The sequence below is a fragment of the Pelodiscus sinensis genome, chromosome 8 (assembly GCF_052426305.1).
Source record: "Pelodiscus sinensis isolate ZL-2025 chromosome 8, ASM5242630v1, whole genome shotgun sequence".
Lineage (NCBI taxonomy): Eukaryota > Metazoa > Chordata > Testudines > Trionychidae > Pelodiscus > Pelodiscus sinensis.
In genome coordinates, this window is record NC_143059.1 from 61,096,570 (window position 1) to 61,116,169 (window position 19,600).

Sequence of the window (19,600 nt, forward strand, 5' to 3'; positions counted from 1 at the left end):
ACAAAAATTAGGTGGGAACATGGCCACAAAGTTCAGAGTGTCTGTCCTATATCTAATTTATAACAATTCTCATTATCTTAATATTTACAATACTGTCATCTTTGTAACAAATAAGGACTGCATGACTAAATCTAAAGATAATTTTTCATCTGTTTGTTTAACATTTGATCAAACATAACTCGAGAAAAAGTGCCAAGATTTAATGTATAACAAAAGTAAAAGGTGCAGAAGGTTGAAAAGGCTAATTAAAAATATGATTGCATTTGCTGAGAGAGAACTATTAATTATGTTACATTGGTGGTCATGTGACTTGGAAAACATGGACTACAGAGATAAATTTTTAGTGGTCTAGCATGGTCTGTGTATTGTTTAAATGTATATGTGTAACAGGAATGGATAGATATGATTCAGACTTGATTTTAGAACCACTTTTATTAGGGTTCATTTTGTAAAATATTAGCAAGATTTAGCCCCATATATAGAAGAGCCCACTCAAGTATTATAGTAATAATAATCCCACTGAACTGAATGGGAGTTTTCATTTGAAAAAGGATTGCGAGATTTGGCTCTATATTTCTAGTTTTCCAGTTTTGCCCCAAAGAAGGTTTGTTTACAGCTTAAGGCTTAACGAAATTGTAGGTATGGGGAGGAAGGGCAGTAGAAATTCATCATTGTGTAATATAATCTCTCTGAAACAATGTATATGATCAACAATGAATATTCTCAAGTATCAATAGGCACAGTTAAATGTAATTTTTGCCATGTCACTGGAAAAAGCAAAAAGAAGCTTGAAAGATCAATTACAAGGGTCACAGCCTTGTATTATCTGATTTGCTATGATATTCATGCATTCTTTATTGGAATGGAACCTAAATTTGAAAAATAGTGAGGAGAAAAAGGATTGCAATACTAGTGCAAAGAGCTTTTTTTCCTCTTTATTTTGCTGGGGCAGCATTTTCGACTGAGCCCATTATAAGAGAGAGAACAGTAGTTATGTTAACATGGTAATTAATCAAGTCTGAAGAAAAGAGGAAACAAGTTGTGAACTCAATTCTGCAGTAATAAAAAGAAATGCTGAAAGTTACCCTGTAAATTGGCAAGGCTTTGGTAAACAGTCTTGCACTGTGTCTTGTGAACTTTGTGTGCAGTAAATCACTTACCATGCAGACAATGTACACCATAACACTTTCACATTTTATTCTGTATAGCTGCATGTACAATTTCAGTCCATTTAGTTCTGTCCACTTAGTATCTGACTAAATTAAATAATATATTGAATGGAATAGCTGAGCAGCATATGCAGTAACATAGGGTCACTTTGAATAGTCCAGGGAAAATTAATTAGAGGAGATTAGCTGAAGCTGTACTGAGAGCATTCCATATCACAAAACCAGCCTCTGATTCAATACTGTGCATGAATTGTATGTGAAATGATCAGAGCGCTCTTCTCCAGAGGGATTTATTTTGTATAAGGACATTATAATGCATATTTTGTGCCTGATACTAGTGTTGTGTTATAGACTAGAAGGAACTTTTATATCCTAAATCCATCTAGGTTTGGGTTGAAATCCTTGGTGCAATATGAGAGACTACATTACTGGATCAGTTAGCAGCTTCTGCAAATTTTTTTAGCAAGATTCTGACTCTGGGCAGATCTACACTATAGCAAACCTTTGGTATATCTACATTGCTTAGGAGTGGAACAAATTCACACCCTAAGCTATGTAATTATACCAGCCCAAGTGACAGTGTAGACAGCTTTATATTGGCAGGAGTGCTTCTCCCACTGATGTAGGCACTGCCTTTCACAGTGTCAGATTAACTATACCAACAGGAGAGCTCTTTATTAGCATCACTAAAGCTGCAGTGTTTTATGCAGCTCTTTCTCTTTCTGTATAAGATACCTTAGAGGAGGGAGGTAAAACTAGGAATAATGAGCCAAGTTCTTTTTAGTTAGATGATTGTAAATCCGACTAATTTTTAGTGAAATAATGAATTTAACAAATTTTACTCTAGTGTGACCAAAATAAAAATTTTATGCAAAACTATTTTTCAATTGTGCAAAAAGAGTTACATTTCCAAATAAGATGTCATTCTGTTCATAGCAGAGAATAAAAGATGACTGTGCTCTAATATAGATATGAAAAAGACTTCATAGGCTTGATCCTGAATCATTGGGGACATTTGGCATTTTTGTGCTGACCTTTATGAGAGCAGAAGCAAGGTTGAAATGAGCACAGGTAACTTTTAAGCATTAGCTCTGTTGGTATTCTCTTGACCCCATACCTTTTCCACTTGGCTTATCCAGAACACCTCATCCAGTTCTGGGAAGAATACTTTATCCAGTTCTCTGTAATCCAAGGAATCAGTTCAAATTTGGACTCATAACTGGCATTTTTTATTAATATGTTAGTCAAACTATACAAAATCATTACTATATATTCTAAAACTAACTGCCACAAACCTCACCTTTGACTTGACATTATGTCCTGCACTCTATGATTGGTTCACTAGTATTTGTAGCCAACCCCTTTTCTAGACCATACGCTGGTTTGGGGCTGTATTACATCCTAGCCATGGATGCAAGCTATCTCACATTTCTTACCACCCTCTTATCTCGAGCTACATCTTTTACATACAGGCAGTCCCCGAGTTACGCGGATCTGACTTACCTCGGATCCGCACTTACGAACGGGGCCCTCTCCCTGGTCTCCAGCAGACCAGGGAGAGGAAGCAAAGCGGCGGAACATGCGGCCCGCGTGCTCCTCGGCTTTGCTCTGCTTTGCTCCCCGTCCCCCTGCCAGGGGCAGGGGCTTCCTGTAGTCAGCCACTGGTCAGTTTCAGCAGCGGCTGACTTGGGGATGCCTGGGGCAGAGCAGCTGGGGTGCTGCTCGGTTGGTCCAGTCTGCAGACCAGGGGGACGGGGAGCAAAGCGGCGGAACACGCGGGCAGCGGGCAGCCCGTCCCCCTGCCAGGGCTTCCTGGAATCAGCCGCTGATCAGTTTCAGCAGCAGCTGACTTGGGGATGCCTGGGGTTCTTAAGTTGAATCTGTATGTAAGTCAGAACTGGCATCCAGATTCAGCCACTGTTGAAACTGATCAGTTTCAGCAGCGGCTGAATCTGGACGCCAGTTCCGACTTAGATACAGATTCAACTTAAGAACAAACCTACAGTCCCTATCTTGTACGTAACCCGGGGACTGCCTGTATTTACAGGACTACAAAGCTACTGTGAATTGATGCCTTTTAATTATTCTGGGCAAGGTCATGAAATAGTCTTATAAACTATACTCCACTTCAGTTGTGCAGTGCTAAGACTCAAGCCCCTGGTTTCCTACGTTTCTTTCACACTGCAGACTGCAAGGAAAAACAAAGGGTGCATGTGGAATACGGGTATAGCCGATGTTGCGAACTCTTCTGTCCCGCTGCGGGCGTGCTCCAAGGCTTTGCTCCCCGTCTCCCTGATCAGTTTCAGCAGCGGCTGACGCCAGTTCCGACTTACATACAGATTTAACTTAAGAACAAACCTACAGTCCCTATCTTGTACGTAACCCGGGGACTGCCTGTATATTATGTCTGAGGAGATGATGGTATTTTTGCAATCCTTGCATACCACTGAGAAATGTACCTTCGTGTTCCTTTCTTTGTCCTTATTTCTGCCACAAAACTTGAGTAAATTGGTGACCATCCCAGCAGTACCTTAATGCAGCATCAGATTCCTCTCCTAGTCTGCTGAACAATTTTGACTTTTGGCTTTTACATGCAGCACTGGCACCCCTCTTCTATTTAGAGACTAGGCCAGAGTGGTCATCAATAACATTTCACAATGTTGCCTTTGCCTTAATCAACATTTACTGCAGTTTTTTGCAGTATTCCATGTGTACACTGATGATCTTCTTAATGCTAATTACTTGCAAAGAGCAATTGCCATTTTAATGGCAACCACTGTGAATTACTTTGTCTTATAAGAAAATTAAAATCTAAGCATCCATTTTGTTTGTTCTAAAATCATTTTGAAGCTTTAGTTTATCTGTTCTTTGCAAAACACTTAATCAAAGGCAGGGAGATGATCTCTAATGACCTTTGAGTTTGGTGGCAAAATTTTAATAAAGGGCTCGCTAGATCTATGGGACACCTACCTCTTCCAGCACATCGCTGGATTAATGGGTGATCTAGAGTCACTCTTTCCTGGACAATCATAAATCTTTATTATGTGTAGTCAATGACCTGAGACTGAAAACTAGATGCAAGAGAGAAGAGACACAGTATAGGAAAGGTGAAGTAACATTTGATTTTTCTGGCTTGAGTCTGTGATAAAGTGCAAATTGTAAATGATTATGTAACTGTTATCTATTAAACCTAAAATGTATTATATGTTTTATACCACATAAAAGTCAGATTAGTATTCTCATCTTAGCTTCCGTTTTGTGAAATGGAAATTATCTGAAACTGTGATGTTCAATGTTCATACAAGTAAACTGCAAGAATTTTTACATTATAGCTACCAAAAGAGTTCAGAATAAGTTACATGATACGTTCACAGTGTAACATAAAACCTAGGTAGTAGGTTCAGTTTGTAAATTTTACATTAAATGTACATGATTTAAAAGCTCAGGAACATCTGGAATTCATGAGACTGCTCAATTTATATACAGTAAAATTCCAATAGTCCGACACTCCTGATAGTCCGGCATCAAAATGGCAAGAGCATAGTGAGTGAGCTTCAGCAAAAAATGAGTCACGAGGTAACAGCGGCAGCAGCTGAACTGAGCAAAAAGGGTAAAAAAGGCTTACAAAAACTAAAACATTATAGTATGCTGTATACCGTACGTTCAATAAAAAGGGTTAAGAACACTTTATATACAGTATATAATGTATACAGTGTATATATATAACCAGTTTATAGTACCTCCTGATATTCCAGCATATTTGATAATCCGGCACCACCTAGGTCCCATAGGTTCTGGATTATCGGAAGTCTATTGTATATATATTCAGTACAAACACTGATGCTTCTGATTAGATATCACTTTTACTCTAATAAGTATTAATTTTAAAAAGTTAACTATAGATTGAACCTCTATAGTCCGGCACCCTCATAACCTGAGTGGTCCCGAATAAGAGAATTTGCCAAATCACAAGAGGTCAATAGTGTTTAGCAGCATTACCAATACTTCTAAGAGCCCAGCAAGCAGAGGAAGACATTTAAGGATAAATTAGAAGCAAGTGTGGGGAGCCTCAGGCCTCGGGGCCAGATGCAAGCCTCCGAGGCTCTAGGCCCGCATCCTTGTCCCCCCCCAGCACTGGGGAGTCCGCACTGTCGCTTCAGTCCCCCTGCTGCCCATCGCAGGTCTAGGGCACACAAAATCTGCTAGGCTGCCCTCCCAAGTTCTGGTTTCTGAGGGGAGTTTGGGGAGTGTCTTTCTCCTTTTCAGTTATTGGCCACGTCAGTGAGAGGTGGTTTTTTTGGGGGGGAGTTGGCTTTTCATTTGTACTGCCCCCAACTGATTTTTCTGTGGGTGAGTGGCTCCCAATCCCAGAAAGGTTTTCCACCCCTGAATTACAGCTAAATAACAGCTCAGAGCACTGAGAGCCCGGACTGGTGGCTCTAAATAAACTTTATGGAACCACGGGAAACTTGGCCACACCCATGATAAATGGACCTCTGACTAACTAAAATTATGCCAGACCACGGATGTTGCCAGATTAGAGACGTTCAACCTGTATAATATTGTAATAAATATTACTGGATTCCCAAGTAGCAAAGTAGAAAGGACAAAAGACAAGCAACAAAGTTCAGATTGTTGCAACCTGAAGAAAGTAAATGTATATTGCTTTTGAGTGAGTGTAAATAGCACAGTTGTTTTCTGAACAATTTATACCTACTGCAACTTTCAGTAAACATAAGTTTCACCACTATTTATATTTTCACTTCATTTGGCTTATGTTCTTTAAGAAAATCATAAAAAACTTCACTTTTTCATTTTTTTCCCAAAGTGCTAACATTTAGAGCACTTTTTAATTCCATAGCTGCATTTACCATGTTTTGTACCTTAAAATATAATAATAGGCATGATTGTAAACAGTCATTTTTAAATAGTTCTTTAGGCTGTAATAATAAATGATGTGTTTGTGTTGGCATGCAAGTTCAAAACTCATCCACAGATTCATAGCAACTGCTTATCCTAGGCCATCCTAGCTTAAACAGGTCAGTCTAACATTTGCCTTCCAGGCACAAATAAGCATGTAATTACTCTGTAATCACATTGTAATTAGTATGTACTATGCATATATTGCCTAATTATATGCCCTACAGATTATGTGGCAATTATACTTCAATTTAGCATATAATTCTATATGCTGTATCACAGAAAAAAACTTTTGAGTAAAGGTTATAATTATATGCTAATGTAGTACAACATTTTAACATTATAATAATGTTAAGATTATCCCCAAACCAAATGTCTGAATGTGATGAAAATCATTTATATTGTTAGGCATGCAACATGAACTCCATGGTGCTATCTACCTTTTCTCAAAGGCCACATTACATATTTTGGTTTAGTGTCTCTTCTAAGGACATTGGAATAATTAAAATTTTGTCCTTTTAATGAAAATATTATATATTCTATAGACCTGTCACACTTTGCTTCATGTGCATATGGAATTAGCTTTTCAAATAATTAAGCTCTTGCTATTTATAGGCTTTTACAGCTCTATCCCCATAATATTTGAGCACATTACAATATTAATTTATACTTTCATCCCGTTCAAATAGGAGACTATAATTATCTCCATTTTACAGATGGGGAAGTGAGAGAGACAAAGATTTAGGGTGCTTGCCACAGGTCGTGCTGTTAGTCTCCCTGAAAGTTGGGAATCAACCTCAGATCTCTTAAGACGCAGTGCAGTGTCTTAAAACACTTCTCTTACTTTCTAAACTAAGTATATGTGGTCCGGTATTACATGGTTTAAGTGATAGAGCTTGATTCTAATCTCACTAACAAAAATATATAGGATCATGAGCTTCCTATCAGGATGGTTAAACACTGGAATACATTGCCTAGGGAGGTTGTGGAATCTCCATTACTGGAGATATTTAAGAGCAGGTTGGATAGACATCTATCTGGGATGATCTAGATCAGGGCTACTCAACATGTGGCTCGTGGCTCGTTTGTTTGTGTCCCATGGTGCGGTTTAGGTTTATATGGGGCTCAACATGTGGCCTGTGGGTGGGATCCTTTGAAGATGGCCTCCACTGGGAACATGTTCCACAACAGTGAGTCAATATAATGGTCTTCTGTTGATGTGTGTTTTAGTAATGAAATTCCTGGACTGTCATTGCTCATTAAAAATGCTGTCATATGGGTGGAAATGTGGCAAATATTACATTTTATTAATATCAGCAGAACTGACTTATATGGGGCCTGCGTGTTGTGTAGTCTTGACTTAATCTTTGTATTCATGCCTGTCCGTGTAAAAGAAGCTATTTGCATATATATTTGCATTTAAGTTGCAGCCCTCAGCATGTACTGTGAGTATCATTGTGGCTCCCGGGGCTTCCAAACTTGAGTAGCCATGATCTAGATGGTGCTTAGTCCTGCCGTGAGGTCCCTTCCAGTTCTAGTATTCTATGATTCTGTGATTAAAAACACTTTGTCCAATGAGTATATAAACTTTGAACTTTTGACTATTTTATTACCAAGAAAGAATGTTATTAACTACAAGAAAGCCTTTGTAAAGTTTCCGAAGAAAGGATGCTCCAGGCATTCCAACCCCCATGCTCCGGAGGCAGCAACTCTGTTACATTTTAAGAGCTTGCCACATGGTGTTGGGTTCTAGCTTTCAAATGAAATTATGCATAATAGGGAGTTATGACTATTCTTGCATCTGTAGTGTTGGATTGATCCTGATTATTCATGTCAGTTCAAAATTATTTGTCTACCCTTAATTCCAGTTTACTTCACTTTCAAATGACTGGATTTTGTAAAACTTTAATAGTCAGATAAAATCTACCAAATTTGCAAAATGTATAATTACATCCTTCACATTTAATGAAATGTTTTGATCTCTGAATTTCCATAGATTTGCACATAGGGCACATGGTCTATTTTTATATATTTTAAAGTATTCCCGTGTGTTGGCCTGTGTCTTTAATACTGACTAACCTCCATAGACATTGTAAGGTTCAGGGTGTACTTATGGTCTTCTTTAAATTGTCTTGCTGGCTCTGTAGAGGTAAGCATGGAGCTTACAAAGTTTGTAGGGTGGGCTTACAGAGCTCTTAGGTGCTCAACTGCATGTGCTAACCTTTCAAGTTCTGTGGACTCTGTACCTTATAAACTCTGTAGTAATAAGCATGTAGTCTGTACATTCTGCAGAATGAGCATATAAACTTTTAAAAGGTTGGGAAGTATGCTCATCAATGGGGTTATAAATGCTATTTATAGTGGGATTTTTGGAGAAATGACTAAACGATAGGAATCTGTGTCTTCACTGCGGTCTTTCACAGTGAACAGTTTTTTGTCTGTTGCAACTCCATTGATTTTAATGGAGTTACACCAGGGATTAATTAGCTCAGTATGCTTTTACTGTATTTGTTTTACAAGGTAGATCAAGTGCAATCCTACTGACTTTAGTCATCCTTCATTTTCCACCATTATAATTTTAACATATGCTTATGCACTTTCTCTCTCATTAAATTATGAGCCAAAGAAACATAAGGGGCGGACACATTTTCTGGCAGCCAAGATTTCTTAGCTGACAAATATATGCTCAAGATCTCATTAACTGTGAAATAGATACAAACCTTAAAACACAATATTAAACCAGATATATTTCTTACTATTTTTACAGTGGAACCAGCACTTTCAAAGGGAAACAATTGTTTGGATGCAGCCAAAGCCTGTAACCTAAATGATACTTGCAAGAAGTTCAGATCTGCTTATATAACACCCTGTACCAGCAGTACATCTAATGAAATCTGCAACAAACGGAAGTGTCATAAGGCTCTTCGGGTATTTTTTGACAAAGTTCCCCCAAAGCACAGCTATGGGATGCTCTTCTGCTCCTGTCGAGATACGGCCTGTACAGAAAGGAGACGGCAGACTATTGTTCCTGTGTGTTCATATGAGGACAAGGAGAAACCAAACTGCTTGAATTTACTGGATTCGTGCAAAAAGAATTACATCTGCAGGTAAGATGACAGTGACTTGAGGTAGCAGGGAGAACCTTTGGAGCTGCAGAAACTGCCAAGACTTTGAATAAGAAATTCCACTGGGGAGTACGATTGTCGGGGTGCTGGGAGGGGGAACTTTTCCTTTACATGTCTTCATGAAATGGTGACTTGCAAGTTTATTTTCATAATTGACGAGCTGAAAGAGCTGGTGGGAAATGTTTAATATTTGAAGACCCTAATGTTGCTTGTGAATAATAGTGTAACTGTTAGTGGATATGAGCCATAACCTGGACCGTGTTCAGAGCCCTACTATACAGGTTGTTCATAGGGTTTTTCTGCAGTATGGGAATCCTCCCGCTCAGGGTGTGGATCAGTTCCTGCTGCAGTTTTAGAGATGCAGTAAGCTTTGGACTGTTTTGTCCTGCCACCCCCACCTCTCCTCATTTCTTTTTTGTTTGATTAATGTATCAGTAGCTGTTGATTCCCTAGTCCAGCTCCCAAACCCTCTTCATCCTCTGTGTGTCTGTCTGGGAAGGGGGTACCCTTTGCAGGGCGGAAGTTGTTCTCGTGCCTTGAGCAAGCTCCCTGCACTGGTTCTGCTGCATACAAGGCCTTCGGTGCCACTAGAAAACCTCATACTTCCAGTTACAGTCTGTATATTTGTCAGAAGGCCTTTGTACTAATGGTGTATTTATAAAGTTATATGCTAGAATCTCATTAATTGGGAATGGGAAGCTCCAGTGTGTATTACCCAAATGTTGTGAATTAACAAGTAAGGAAAGCAAACATAATTTTAAGAGGTAAAGGATACTGCATTACATTCTGTGTGATTGAAATATATCTTAATTGTTCTGGAGCATATTTTGTAAAAAATAAGTAAGATATAGTATGACTAAGGCCTTGCTACAGCCCTCTGCTATTAAACTATTGGGCTGCTCTATGCACCTGAGGTGACTGGGCATAAATAGCAGCTTTCTCTCTCTGTCCTTGGGGAAGCAGAGGTGCCAATTCAACTCTAACACAGATTAAAGCAGACCCTAGGCTCTCATAGTTTTCTCACTTGTAATGTCCTCCACATGGGGCCATTCCAGCAGGTTAGTGTCACCGGCATGCAGCACATTCTCTTCATTAGAGGAGCAGGGAGTGAGGCATTGAGCTGGCTACACTTGCTTTCCAAAACCCAAGAATTCCTATGCAAGGAAAATCTCCAGCTACCTATTACTGTCCCTGCTGTCATGGTGCTGGCCCCAAGCTTCTGGCCTCCAATGAAAAACAGGGCAAGGCCACTGATGCTGAGAATTATGATCCGTAGGGACTAATAGACTAAGAAGTAGTGAGGGTTCTCTGTACTAGTTATAACAACTATTTGCATGTAGAATGTGAATTTTCACCAGATTCTCAAAATGCTTTTCAAACATTATCTCACTTTACCCCGGGGTAATACTTATGTTATACTGATGGATAAAATAAGGAACAGTTAAGTGACTTGCCCCAGGTTACATAGTAAATCACCAGGGAGCCAGGAACAGAATCCAAGAGTCCAGACTTTCAGTTCTTACCATACAAATACATGCAAGAGGAGTAGAAGATTACGGGGAGGAGGGGTGGAGAGGGGAAATATGTTGAGTTTTTCTGGCCTCTCGCATATCCCATGCATCGGAGACAAATTGTGACGTCTGGTGCTCCTGTCACTGCTGAATTGACAGTATTCTACTTGAGTACGTGTACAGTGAACCATTCAAAAGTGCCACCATTTTTTATTGCTTCGTGCTTTGATAGCGCAGGTTTCAGTGATATTCAGTGCCAATCTAGATAGGAATACAACTAGACATAGTAATGTCTTTCAAAATAGTGCGAGTTTTTAACTTTGCTCCACTGCCTGTTTAGGTTCTGTTTTTACTTTTTACTTTTGCTTTTACTATTTTGAGAAGCAGAACAATAGTTTTGTTAAGATGAAATGTCCATCTCATGAATTTATTTGGATTCGATTACATTAGTTTTGTGTCTTAGTCCACTCTCTGTATTGCCATGCACGATTGATTTTTTTATCATTATTATTCATAAGCCATTATTGATTAATGTGATTCAAGGCTTGAGCTGATTTCCTATCTCCAGGGATTTATTCCACAACCTTTCTTGCCAGCTACTTCCGCTGTCCAAACTCTTCTCAGTTATAGGGCCAAACGCTAAGTCCTTGAGCTGAATACCTCAGAAAAGGCCAGGTAAGAGTTCTCTCTCTACTCTAGTGGCTTGATGCTATGTAGCTTTATTACTGCTACTACACCTTATAAGTTGGGTTTCCGTGCATCCTGGCCTTTTAATTGTGAATGTGCGTAGTCCTGGAACAGCTGGCCTCCTGTCATTTACCTCTATGCCCAAACCCTTCTTCTCTGTGTATGTTAGGGGTGGCCAATCCATTACAGATGAAGAGCCGAAATAGTGGTGGGATACAGTGCAAAGAGCAGAGGGAAAGAAGTTGTTGAGGAAAAAAAAAAGTGCTGCCCCCTTTAAGAGCCGCGTATGGCCCAAGCAGGCTTCCATCGGCCACAGTGTCAGATCTTGCTGTGCCAAGTGGCGCCCTGCCCAGACAACAACAAAAAAAGGTCAGAACAGGTAACCACGAGAAGAGCCATGGGTCCAGGAGCCACAGTTTTTCCTTTGAAGAACCATGTGGCTTCCGAGCCATGGGTTGGCCACCTCAGTGTATGGCTTCTTTATAGTCCACTCTGCCTGCCATATCTCCCTGAACAACAACAGAAATGGTATTTCTGCAGTATATCACCCAGCATTCCACTGCATGGAGTGCCTGTAGTATGAATTTGTTCTGTATTTTCCTAATACTTAGGCTGAGGCTGGGCATATTAAGTGTCAGTGCTGCCATTTCTACTTATTGTCTGCTCTGGTCAAATGTCATCTCAGCAGCTAAGTTGTTTAATGGTATTTTATTTCATCAGGTTTCATTAATCTTACCCTGATTTTATGCCTTTTATATTACATCACTGCACAATCCAGCTTGGTAAAATTGCAATTACCATTGCTTAGAGCTACAAGCGGCACTAAAATGAACATTTATTTCTTAGCAGGCTTCCTATTGCATTCCTTTTCCATGAACGTTTCAGTTCAAAAAGTTTTGGGGCGCTTCTCTGGCTGTGACCCACAGTTGGTATGGGTATGCAGTGATACAGCACTAGTGTAGAGTGCATTGGTGGCATTGTGAAGGCACCATTGTGGAGGCACATCAAAGTTCACCAGCACTTCTATCTGCTTTCATAGAAACACAGGATAAGAAGAGACCTCAGGAGGTCATCTAGTCCAATTCCCTACTCGATGCAGGTCCAACCCCAACTAAATTATCGCAGCCACGATAATTTGTGAATTGGGGCCTTAAAAACCTCTAAGGAGGGAGATTCCACCACCTCTCTAGGCTCAGCTGGGCTGTGGGGGGAGCCTGGTGGTGGGGCTGGCAGCAAAGGGGCCAGAAATGACCTCCCCTGGTTCTGCAAAATCCCTCATCCTGAACCAGTCAGGTCTCAAGGATGCTGGACCAGACAGGTCCAACCTGTGTTTGCATGTATATCACACGTGTTTAAGTATTGTCAATGTTTTTCAGGACACTGGTGCATCCTTTTCTCAAGGGCATACTAAAATTCTCTCATACTATTTACGTGGGCACCATTTGAGAGTATGAAAGTTTGGGCCTGCAAACACTGATACACCAAATACTTATTTAGTATACACAAATATATTTAAATGCTTTGTTTTAGACATCTTTGAAAATTTCACCCTAGCTATGCTGAACACTGAATCTGTCATAAAAACAGGGTAAGCACAGGAAAACAACTGAGCCAAACTACAGATCCTGTCAACTCATTAATGAGATGATAGGTTAATTAACTTAATTTTCTTCTTCATCATTCAGAAATGTACATAATCAGCTAGGCAAAATAAACTTTTGAACCATGGAAAGGAGGTCCAGAAATGTCAGTAAATGCAAATAAGTTCTGGTTTATGTAAAGAGTCCTAATTTTCAGTAAATGGCCATAATAGCTTTACAAATTAATCAGGATGTTGAATAGTTTATTTTCGTTACCAACTATTTATCTGCTACCTTTCCTTCACTGTAGCTCATGAACAAGTTTGAAACCCAGTCTTTCAGGCATGCATTAAAAATGCTAATGCTAAGAAAGATCACTGGCAATTTCTTACTGTTCATGTTGATAAACAAATCTTCTAAAGAGCATCGTCATGCTGTCTGAAGTGCTCTAAAACCATATGCAGTCCTGGCATACTTAAAACAGGAAAGAACCCCCATTTTATGATGACTTCAGCAACTAACTGAACTTTAGAAATTGAAATTTATGTCTTAGGATATTATTTTACTTTAGATAAGAATGGCTATACAGGGTCCATCTAGCCCAGTATCCTATCTTCTTAACAGAAGAGGTAATCCTCAAATGATCTAGCCACAGCTTCTGGCAAACAAAGGCTAGGGACACCATCTCTGCCCATCCTACGTAATAGCCACTGAAGCTATCCTCCAGGAAGGTATCTAGTTCTAAATGATGGACACTATGCTACAGTTCAGCTACAGTTATAATCAACAATATCTCAAGACATTGTTTTCTTTATGTAATGAAGTGTTTCTATTACTTAGGCCTTTTGAATAATATATGGGTTTTTTTTAATTAGGTATGCCTTTCAAATCCTCCCAACTCATCAATAAGTTTCTAAGCAGAGTACAAGTAATTGGCCTTAATTTATTAAAAGAACAGAAAAGTAGAACAATATTAATCCATTCAGACTGTACAAAAAGGATCTGAAGAGAATGGGGAATACAGTAGAACAAAATGAGTCAATTCTTGTTAAAATAAGAATGTAATTAAAGAATGCAAGTTTCTTGTCCTCTACACCGGCCCTACTCAAAATGGTCAGAGAAGCAGTTTGGCTGAGTTTTAACTGAAAGCAGCCAATTATTTTTTTTCGGAATCTAGCTTCTTTTTTCTCAAAAACAAATGAATTATGTATCCTATTTAAAGATCAGGTTTGTGGCATTGTAATTACCCTCTCATAGGTGAATAGAGCCAGTTGGTATTATAAAAAATAAAATAGTGAAGTAATTTCTGTTTCCATGCAGCACCTAATTCAAATAGTATTTTTTCAACATGAATTTCATGTTGTCCTATTTGATTAGCGATTATAAACAAATGTCCCATTGCATATGTATGGATTAGTACCTTCACACATTATAAAAACTTTTCCTCTCTGAACCCTTATGTTGAACGGCTTCAGTGAAGATCAGAGAAGAAAAATGGTTCATAAATGTATAGTAAATCTTTCACCATATCCATGTATAGTAAATACAGTTTTCGTATTTTTGGTGCTATCTATATTAATGGGACTTGTTACTCAAACATCTGCTCCTACTTGTAGATTAACACACCTGCACATGGTGTTTGGTGTACTAATGTCTGCAGTTACAGGTCACAGATTCTGTGATGTACGAGCATTGATCTTAAAATTCTGGTATCAGAAACCCATTCATGCAAGCTAAATTCTGCATGTGGCAGTCCTGTGAACTGTACACCCAAGTATACACATTTAAATGCAGGTGCGCAAATGTGTGTATGTGTGTGTGTATTTGCATATTTAAAACTATGCACAAAGTAGAGTCCAGAATCACTAAAAATCCAACATTATATGTCTTTGAACAGTGTTTCTCAAATCTTTTTTTATAAAGTACTCCTTTAAAAAAATTATAAGTACCCCCAGTACCTACAGTTTTCAGACACACACAATTTTTTCTACCATTGCAACACATTTGTTTAAACAATTTAATAGTAGCCAGGTGGGTGATGACATTTTTGGATGTAAAGTACATTAATAATAAAGCACTGTAAAACTTAAAACAAAAATTCATTTTCTCCAAATTTCAGTTGTTGATGTACCCCTGCCCCAGACTTCTCTTGAGTACCCCTAAGGATACTCATACCACTGGTTGAGAAACACTCTTAGAAGACTGAAAAAGTTAACACTAATGATTTTTTTCCCAGACGTAAACTATTATTGAATAGATGTTAAATACATCTACACCCCAGCTTCTGTAACGCATGTGCACAATTGCAAGTGCATTTTCCATGCACCATTTGAAAATGTGGAGTTTAATATCTAAATGTTAGCGTATGTTTCTGTATTAGTTGGCATTCAAAACTCTCATTCCAGTAATCTGAACAAGTCCAGTGTGTATGAAAGTCAGGATCAGACATTTAGCAAATCCGGAAATTCCCTCTTTTTATGAATATAGTGCCCTGGCCTGTACTGTCTGCTAATGGCTGTGAAGAAGTTTGTCGGTAGAAGTTATGATATAGGGAATATTTATCTCCATCCTGTCCCCTTTTTACTATCCTGGTGCAAGGATAATGGAATCTAGCAGTTTGAGAGTTCTTAGGGTACAGAGAATCAGAGGAGTGTTCTCTGATGGATAAGGGGAAGGAGAAAGAGGTGCTTTTGTTTCTTCCTGTTTTCTGTGCTTTAGACTTCTTTCATTTCCCACATTTTGCTTCTATTCCATTTTCACTCCTCCTTTCTGCTACACTTATTCACTCTCTCCTTTGTATTCACTCTTAGTCCTCCCCCACCTGCACACCATTGCCTGTGTTTTATTCTCTCCTTACCCCCAAACCCTGCCAAGTCCAATGTTCACCTATCGTGAAAGGGAGGAGAGCAGAAACATGGATGCCATCATTCAGCTTGGGCTAGTATCCCATGCTGGGGTGGAAGCAGCTGGTTTGGTAGGCTTCCCAAATGGCCAGGGTCTCAGTCTCCACATGGCTCCAACTCCATGTATAGGATGGCTGGCTTACCAGGGTGCTTGTTAGCCGTTTTCAGGGAACGGCATCCAAGATTCCAGGATTGTCCCTATGAAGTCTAAAAAGTCAGAGTCTGTATGATGCAATAATTGAAACAGATCACTAACACAGCTGAGAGCTCTTTTTGTTTCAGATATCATCAGGGTAAATCATCACTGGATTTGTGATCTATTACCATCCAGTTTGAAAGTTCTATGCCATTGTTGGCTTTTTTACACACACAGCTTTATAAATTACACCTGGGTGACAGCACATTCTTTTGGCTACTAGTTATTGTATTACAGACCTGGGGTAGTCCCTGCACTGCGTGTGTATACATAGATATACATTTTTTCACTCACAGCTGGCTGGCCACTGTTTCAGGTGGCTATTCTGTGCTGGGTTTTGAAAACTGTCAAGGACGAGGCCTGAAAAAAGGGACACTCCTCATTACCTTGCACATAGTTACCTTACTAAGTCCTAAAAACAGATTGTTTTGGGGTATAGAGAAGAGCGGAAGCCAGTATGTTTTGTAGGGGAATAGTGTGGCTTATCAGTAAATTATTTTGCTATCCTGGCAGAAAGTGCTAATGCAAGTTCAGCAAAATAAGAAAAAACATACTAAATGAATATGAAGTTAAGACTTTTAACAGTCCAAAAATCATGTAACAGTCGGTGGCAAGGTTACCACTGTAATGTCAGTTTTACCCAGTTTTCATGAATTAATTACAGCAGGGTCTTTCATGAAGAGTCTAAAATAGGCTGAGAGTTACTTTGTTTTTAGTAAACATAGAGTGTTTTATATTTCTTGCCTTTGAACATCATTCTTTCAAGCCTCAAAAGTAATTGACCAATTTTCAGTTCTCTTGTTTTTATATAATTCAACATAGACAGAACAATCCTTTCCTAAAGCATGTCCAGAAATCCCTTTAGAATTTAACAACAAAACAACTAGCAAAACAAAACATTCTCCCTCCCTAGAGCACAAAACTGTTTTTGAGGTGCTAAAATCTGGCTAACTCATCCTCATTTGTGCTTCCTATGTTCCGCTCAAGAGGGTACTAGAGATTATGTTGAATGATTGACAGTCTGGGATGAGGGGACCCTTCTAAGCAGCAGGCAAGAATACAGTAGTTAAAGAAATAGCTTAGCTCTATCTTGCCACCAAAACTTTCATATCATTCCTTGCCTTACAGCCAGGGGATCCTCCTCAGATTTGTTTCATGCTTTAAGAAACAATAACTTGATAGTATGTTATCACTGAGGTCTTTAGTGAAACAATTCTGAAAATTTCAGAGCAACATTCTGTTCAGTCAAGTAGAACTTTTCAGGGATTCCGGAACTCCTCAGTAATGAAGAGAAATTAGTGTAGTTTTCCTTTCCCTTTACTATAAAAATAAGTTATATGTCTTAACATGGTCAAAGAGCTATTTAATTTGTCAAATTATTTTGGAAAATACAGATTTGGTGGTGTGTCCCAGTGTAAGCGGGGGAATGGTCCCGCTCTTGTGGGGAACTTTCCTGGCTTCTATACACCCCGGTGAAATGAACCAGCGAAAGGATCTGAGTCCCCGCTCCCACTTCCTTTACCCCACGGCTCCCTGATCCTGAGGGCTCCCCCTCCACTCTCCTGAGTAGCAGAGCCCTTGAAACCCCAACAAGGCTGGGCCCAGGTTTCCTGGGGCTTAATCCCTGACCTTGTAATCACTAGGGGCAGGAGTTAGGGTGTCCCCACTCCGAGGTGCTCTCTTTACACTGCAGGCCTTCTTGGCCCAGTGATCACTTCATAAGGTTCAAAGCAAATACAATTTATTAAACATCAACTGATTAAAGAGAATAGAATAAGAAACAATGAGAATGGTTAAATGAGAACACACAGCCCTGCTCTGTAGCACAGGGACATCAACACAGCAGTCTGCAGAGTGTAAGGACAGTTCACAGTCTCTTCCTTAGAAGCCCTGGAAGTGATGCAAGGGGCTGCAGGCTGGACACACTTGCACTGGCAGTGACCACACAGCCTCAGTCTCTAAGTGGCCAGACCCCTCTCCCAGTCCAGAGCCTTTCCCCACACTTTGCAGGTCCCAGTAGCTCACCACATCCAGCTGCAGGCTGTGATGCTTGGCCAGTTCCAGCTCCTTGTGGTGTTTCTCTGTTCCTTTTGGCTTTCTGAGCACTGCCAGTCTGCTGCTCAACACAGGGTCTGCACTGCTTGGCCAGTCTGTGTCTGGTTCTGTCGCTGCAGGACTTCTTCTTGTACTCCTCTTTCAGCTCTCTGTCTTTGCAGGACCTCTTCTGCACACAGCTTGTTTGTTCAGAGACAGAGCCAGAACAATCCCCACTTACAACCTGTCAGTCAGGCTGAGCTGGAGTGTTGACTGCTTTCCATTGTCTCTGGGGTCTGTCAGTCTCATGAACCCTTCCCCTTCTGAAGCTGGTAAACCAAAAAACTCCCACAGAGTTTTAGTAAGGGGTAACAGTCCCCTTACATCAGTAACAGCAGGGATTTGAACAGTATCTGTTTTATTATATTCCAGTGTAAGAGCTAACAGTAGCATTCAGCAGACACTATAATCTGTCTACAATGTTCCACACAAAACGGAAAGAGGGAGTGAACTAAATAGACATGCAAACAGTGATCATCAAATGATTTGGGTATGAAAGATTACACTTGGTATTCCTAGTATGTCACCATTTGAAAATATCACTTTTTTTGGTTTAAATCAGGGATGCAAGAATACTGCCTTTTAAATACTTATATGTGGAGTAAAATAGGGATGTAGATTGTAGGCTAGAACTCTAATTAAAGGAAGTGGAGTTTGAATTTGGCCCATTTTGTTTCCTTATCATGGAAGGATCATTAAAACTACTTTTAAACATTACATACTATAACATCAGGTTAGCCAAGCTTACTCAAAAACACCAGACTACAGCCCTAAAGCAACACATCTAGTGAAGTCAGTGGAGTTATACAAGGAAGAGTTTGGACATTATGTAGGCAAAGCTTCAGGCAGCATTAAAAGAATAACAACTGATTTTACTATTACATATATTATTGGACTAAATATATCACTCTGCATCAGACGATGGTGAGAATATTTCTAATTGCATCTCGTATTTTAAAACTGCCCAATGACAAGGAAAGCCTTGAAACTAAAAGTAGTAGATGGTATCTATTTTTCATCAGAGCATTTTTGCATGCACTTGTGAATTGTAGATATTTTAATTCTACTTCACTTTCGCTATACAGGCAGTCCCCGGGTTACGTACAAGATAGGGACTGTAGGTTTGTTCTTAAGTTGAATCTGTATGTAAGTCGGAACTGGCATCAGCCGCTGCTGAAACTGATCAGTTTCAACAGCCGCTGAATCTGGACACCAGTTCCACTTACATACAGATTCAAGGTAAGAACACCAGGCGTCCCCAAGTCAGCTGCTGCTGAAACTGATCAGCAGCTGATTCCAGGAAGCCCAGGGCAGAGCAACTCTGCCTCGGGCTTCCTGTAGTCAGCCGCTGGTCAGTTTCAGCAGCGGCTGACTTTGGGACGCCTGGGGCAGAGCAGCTCGGGTACTGCTGGCTT

At 39.7% G+C, this 19,600-nt stretch overlaps 1 protein-coding gene across 1 annotated transcript in view; it reads left to right on the forward strand.

Moving 5' to 3' along the window:
* GFRA1 (GDNF family receptor alpha 1) overlaps nucleotides 1–19,600 on the forward strand; it is a 233,665-nt gene that overhangs the window by 136,705 nt on the left and 77,360 nt on the right. Inside the window, exon 5 of the mRNA XM_006121312.3 lies at nucleotides 8,857–9,196. Within this exon, the coding sequence (XP_006121374.1) occupies nucleotides 8,857–9,196 (340 nt within the window). The remainder of the gene's footprint in view (nucleotides 1–8,856; nucleotides 9,197–19,600) is intronic.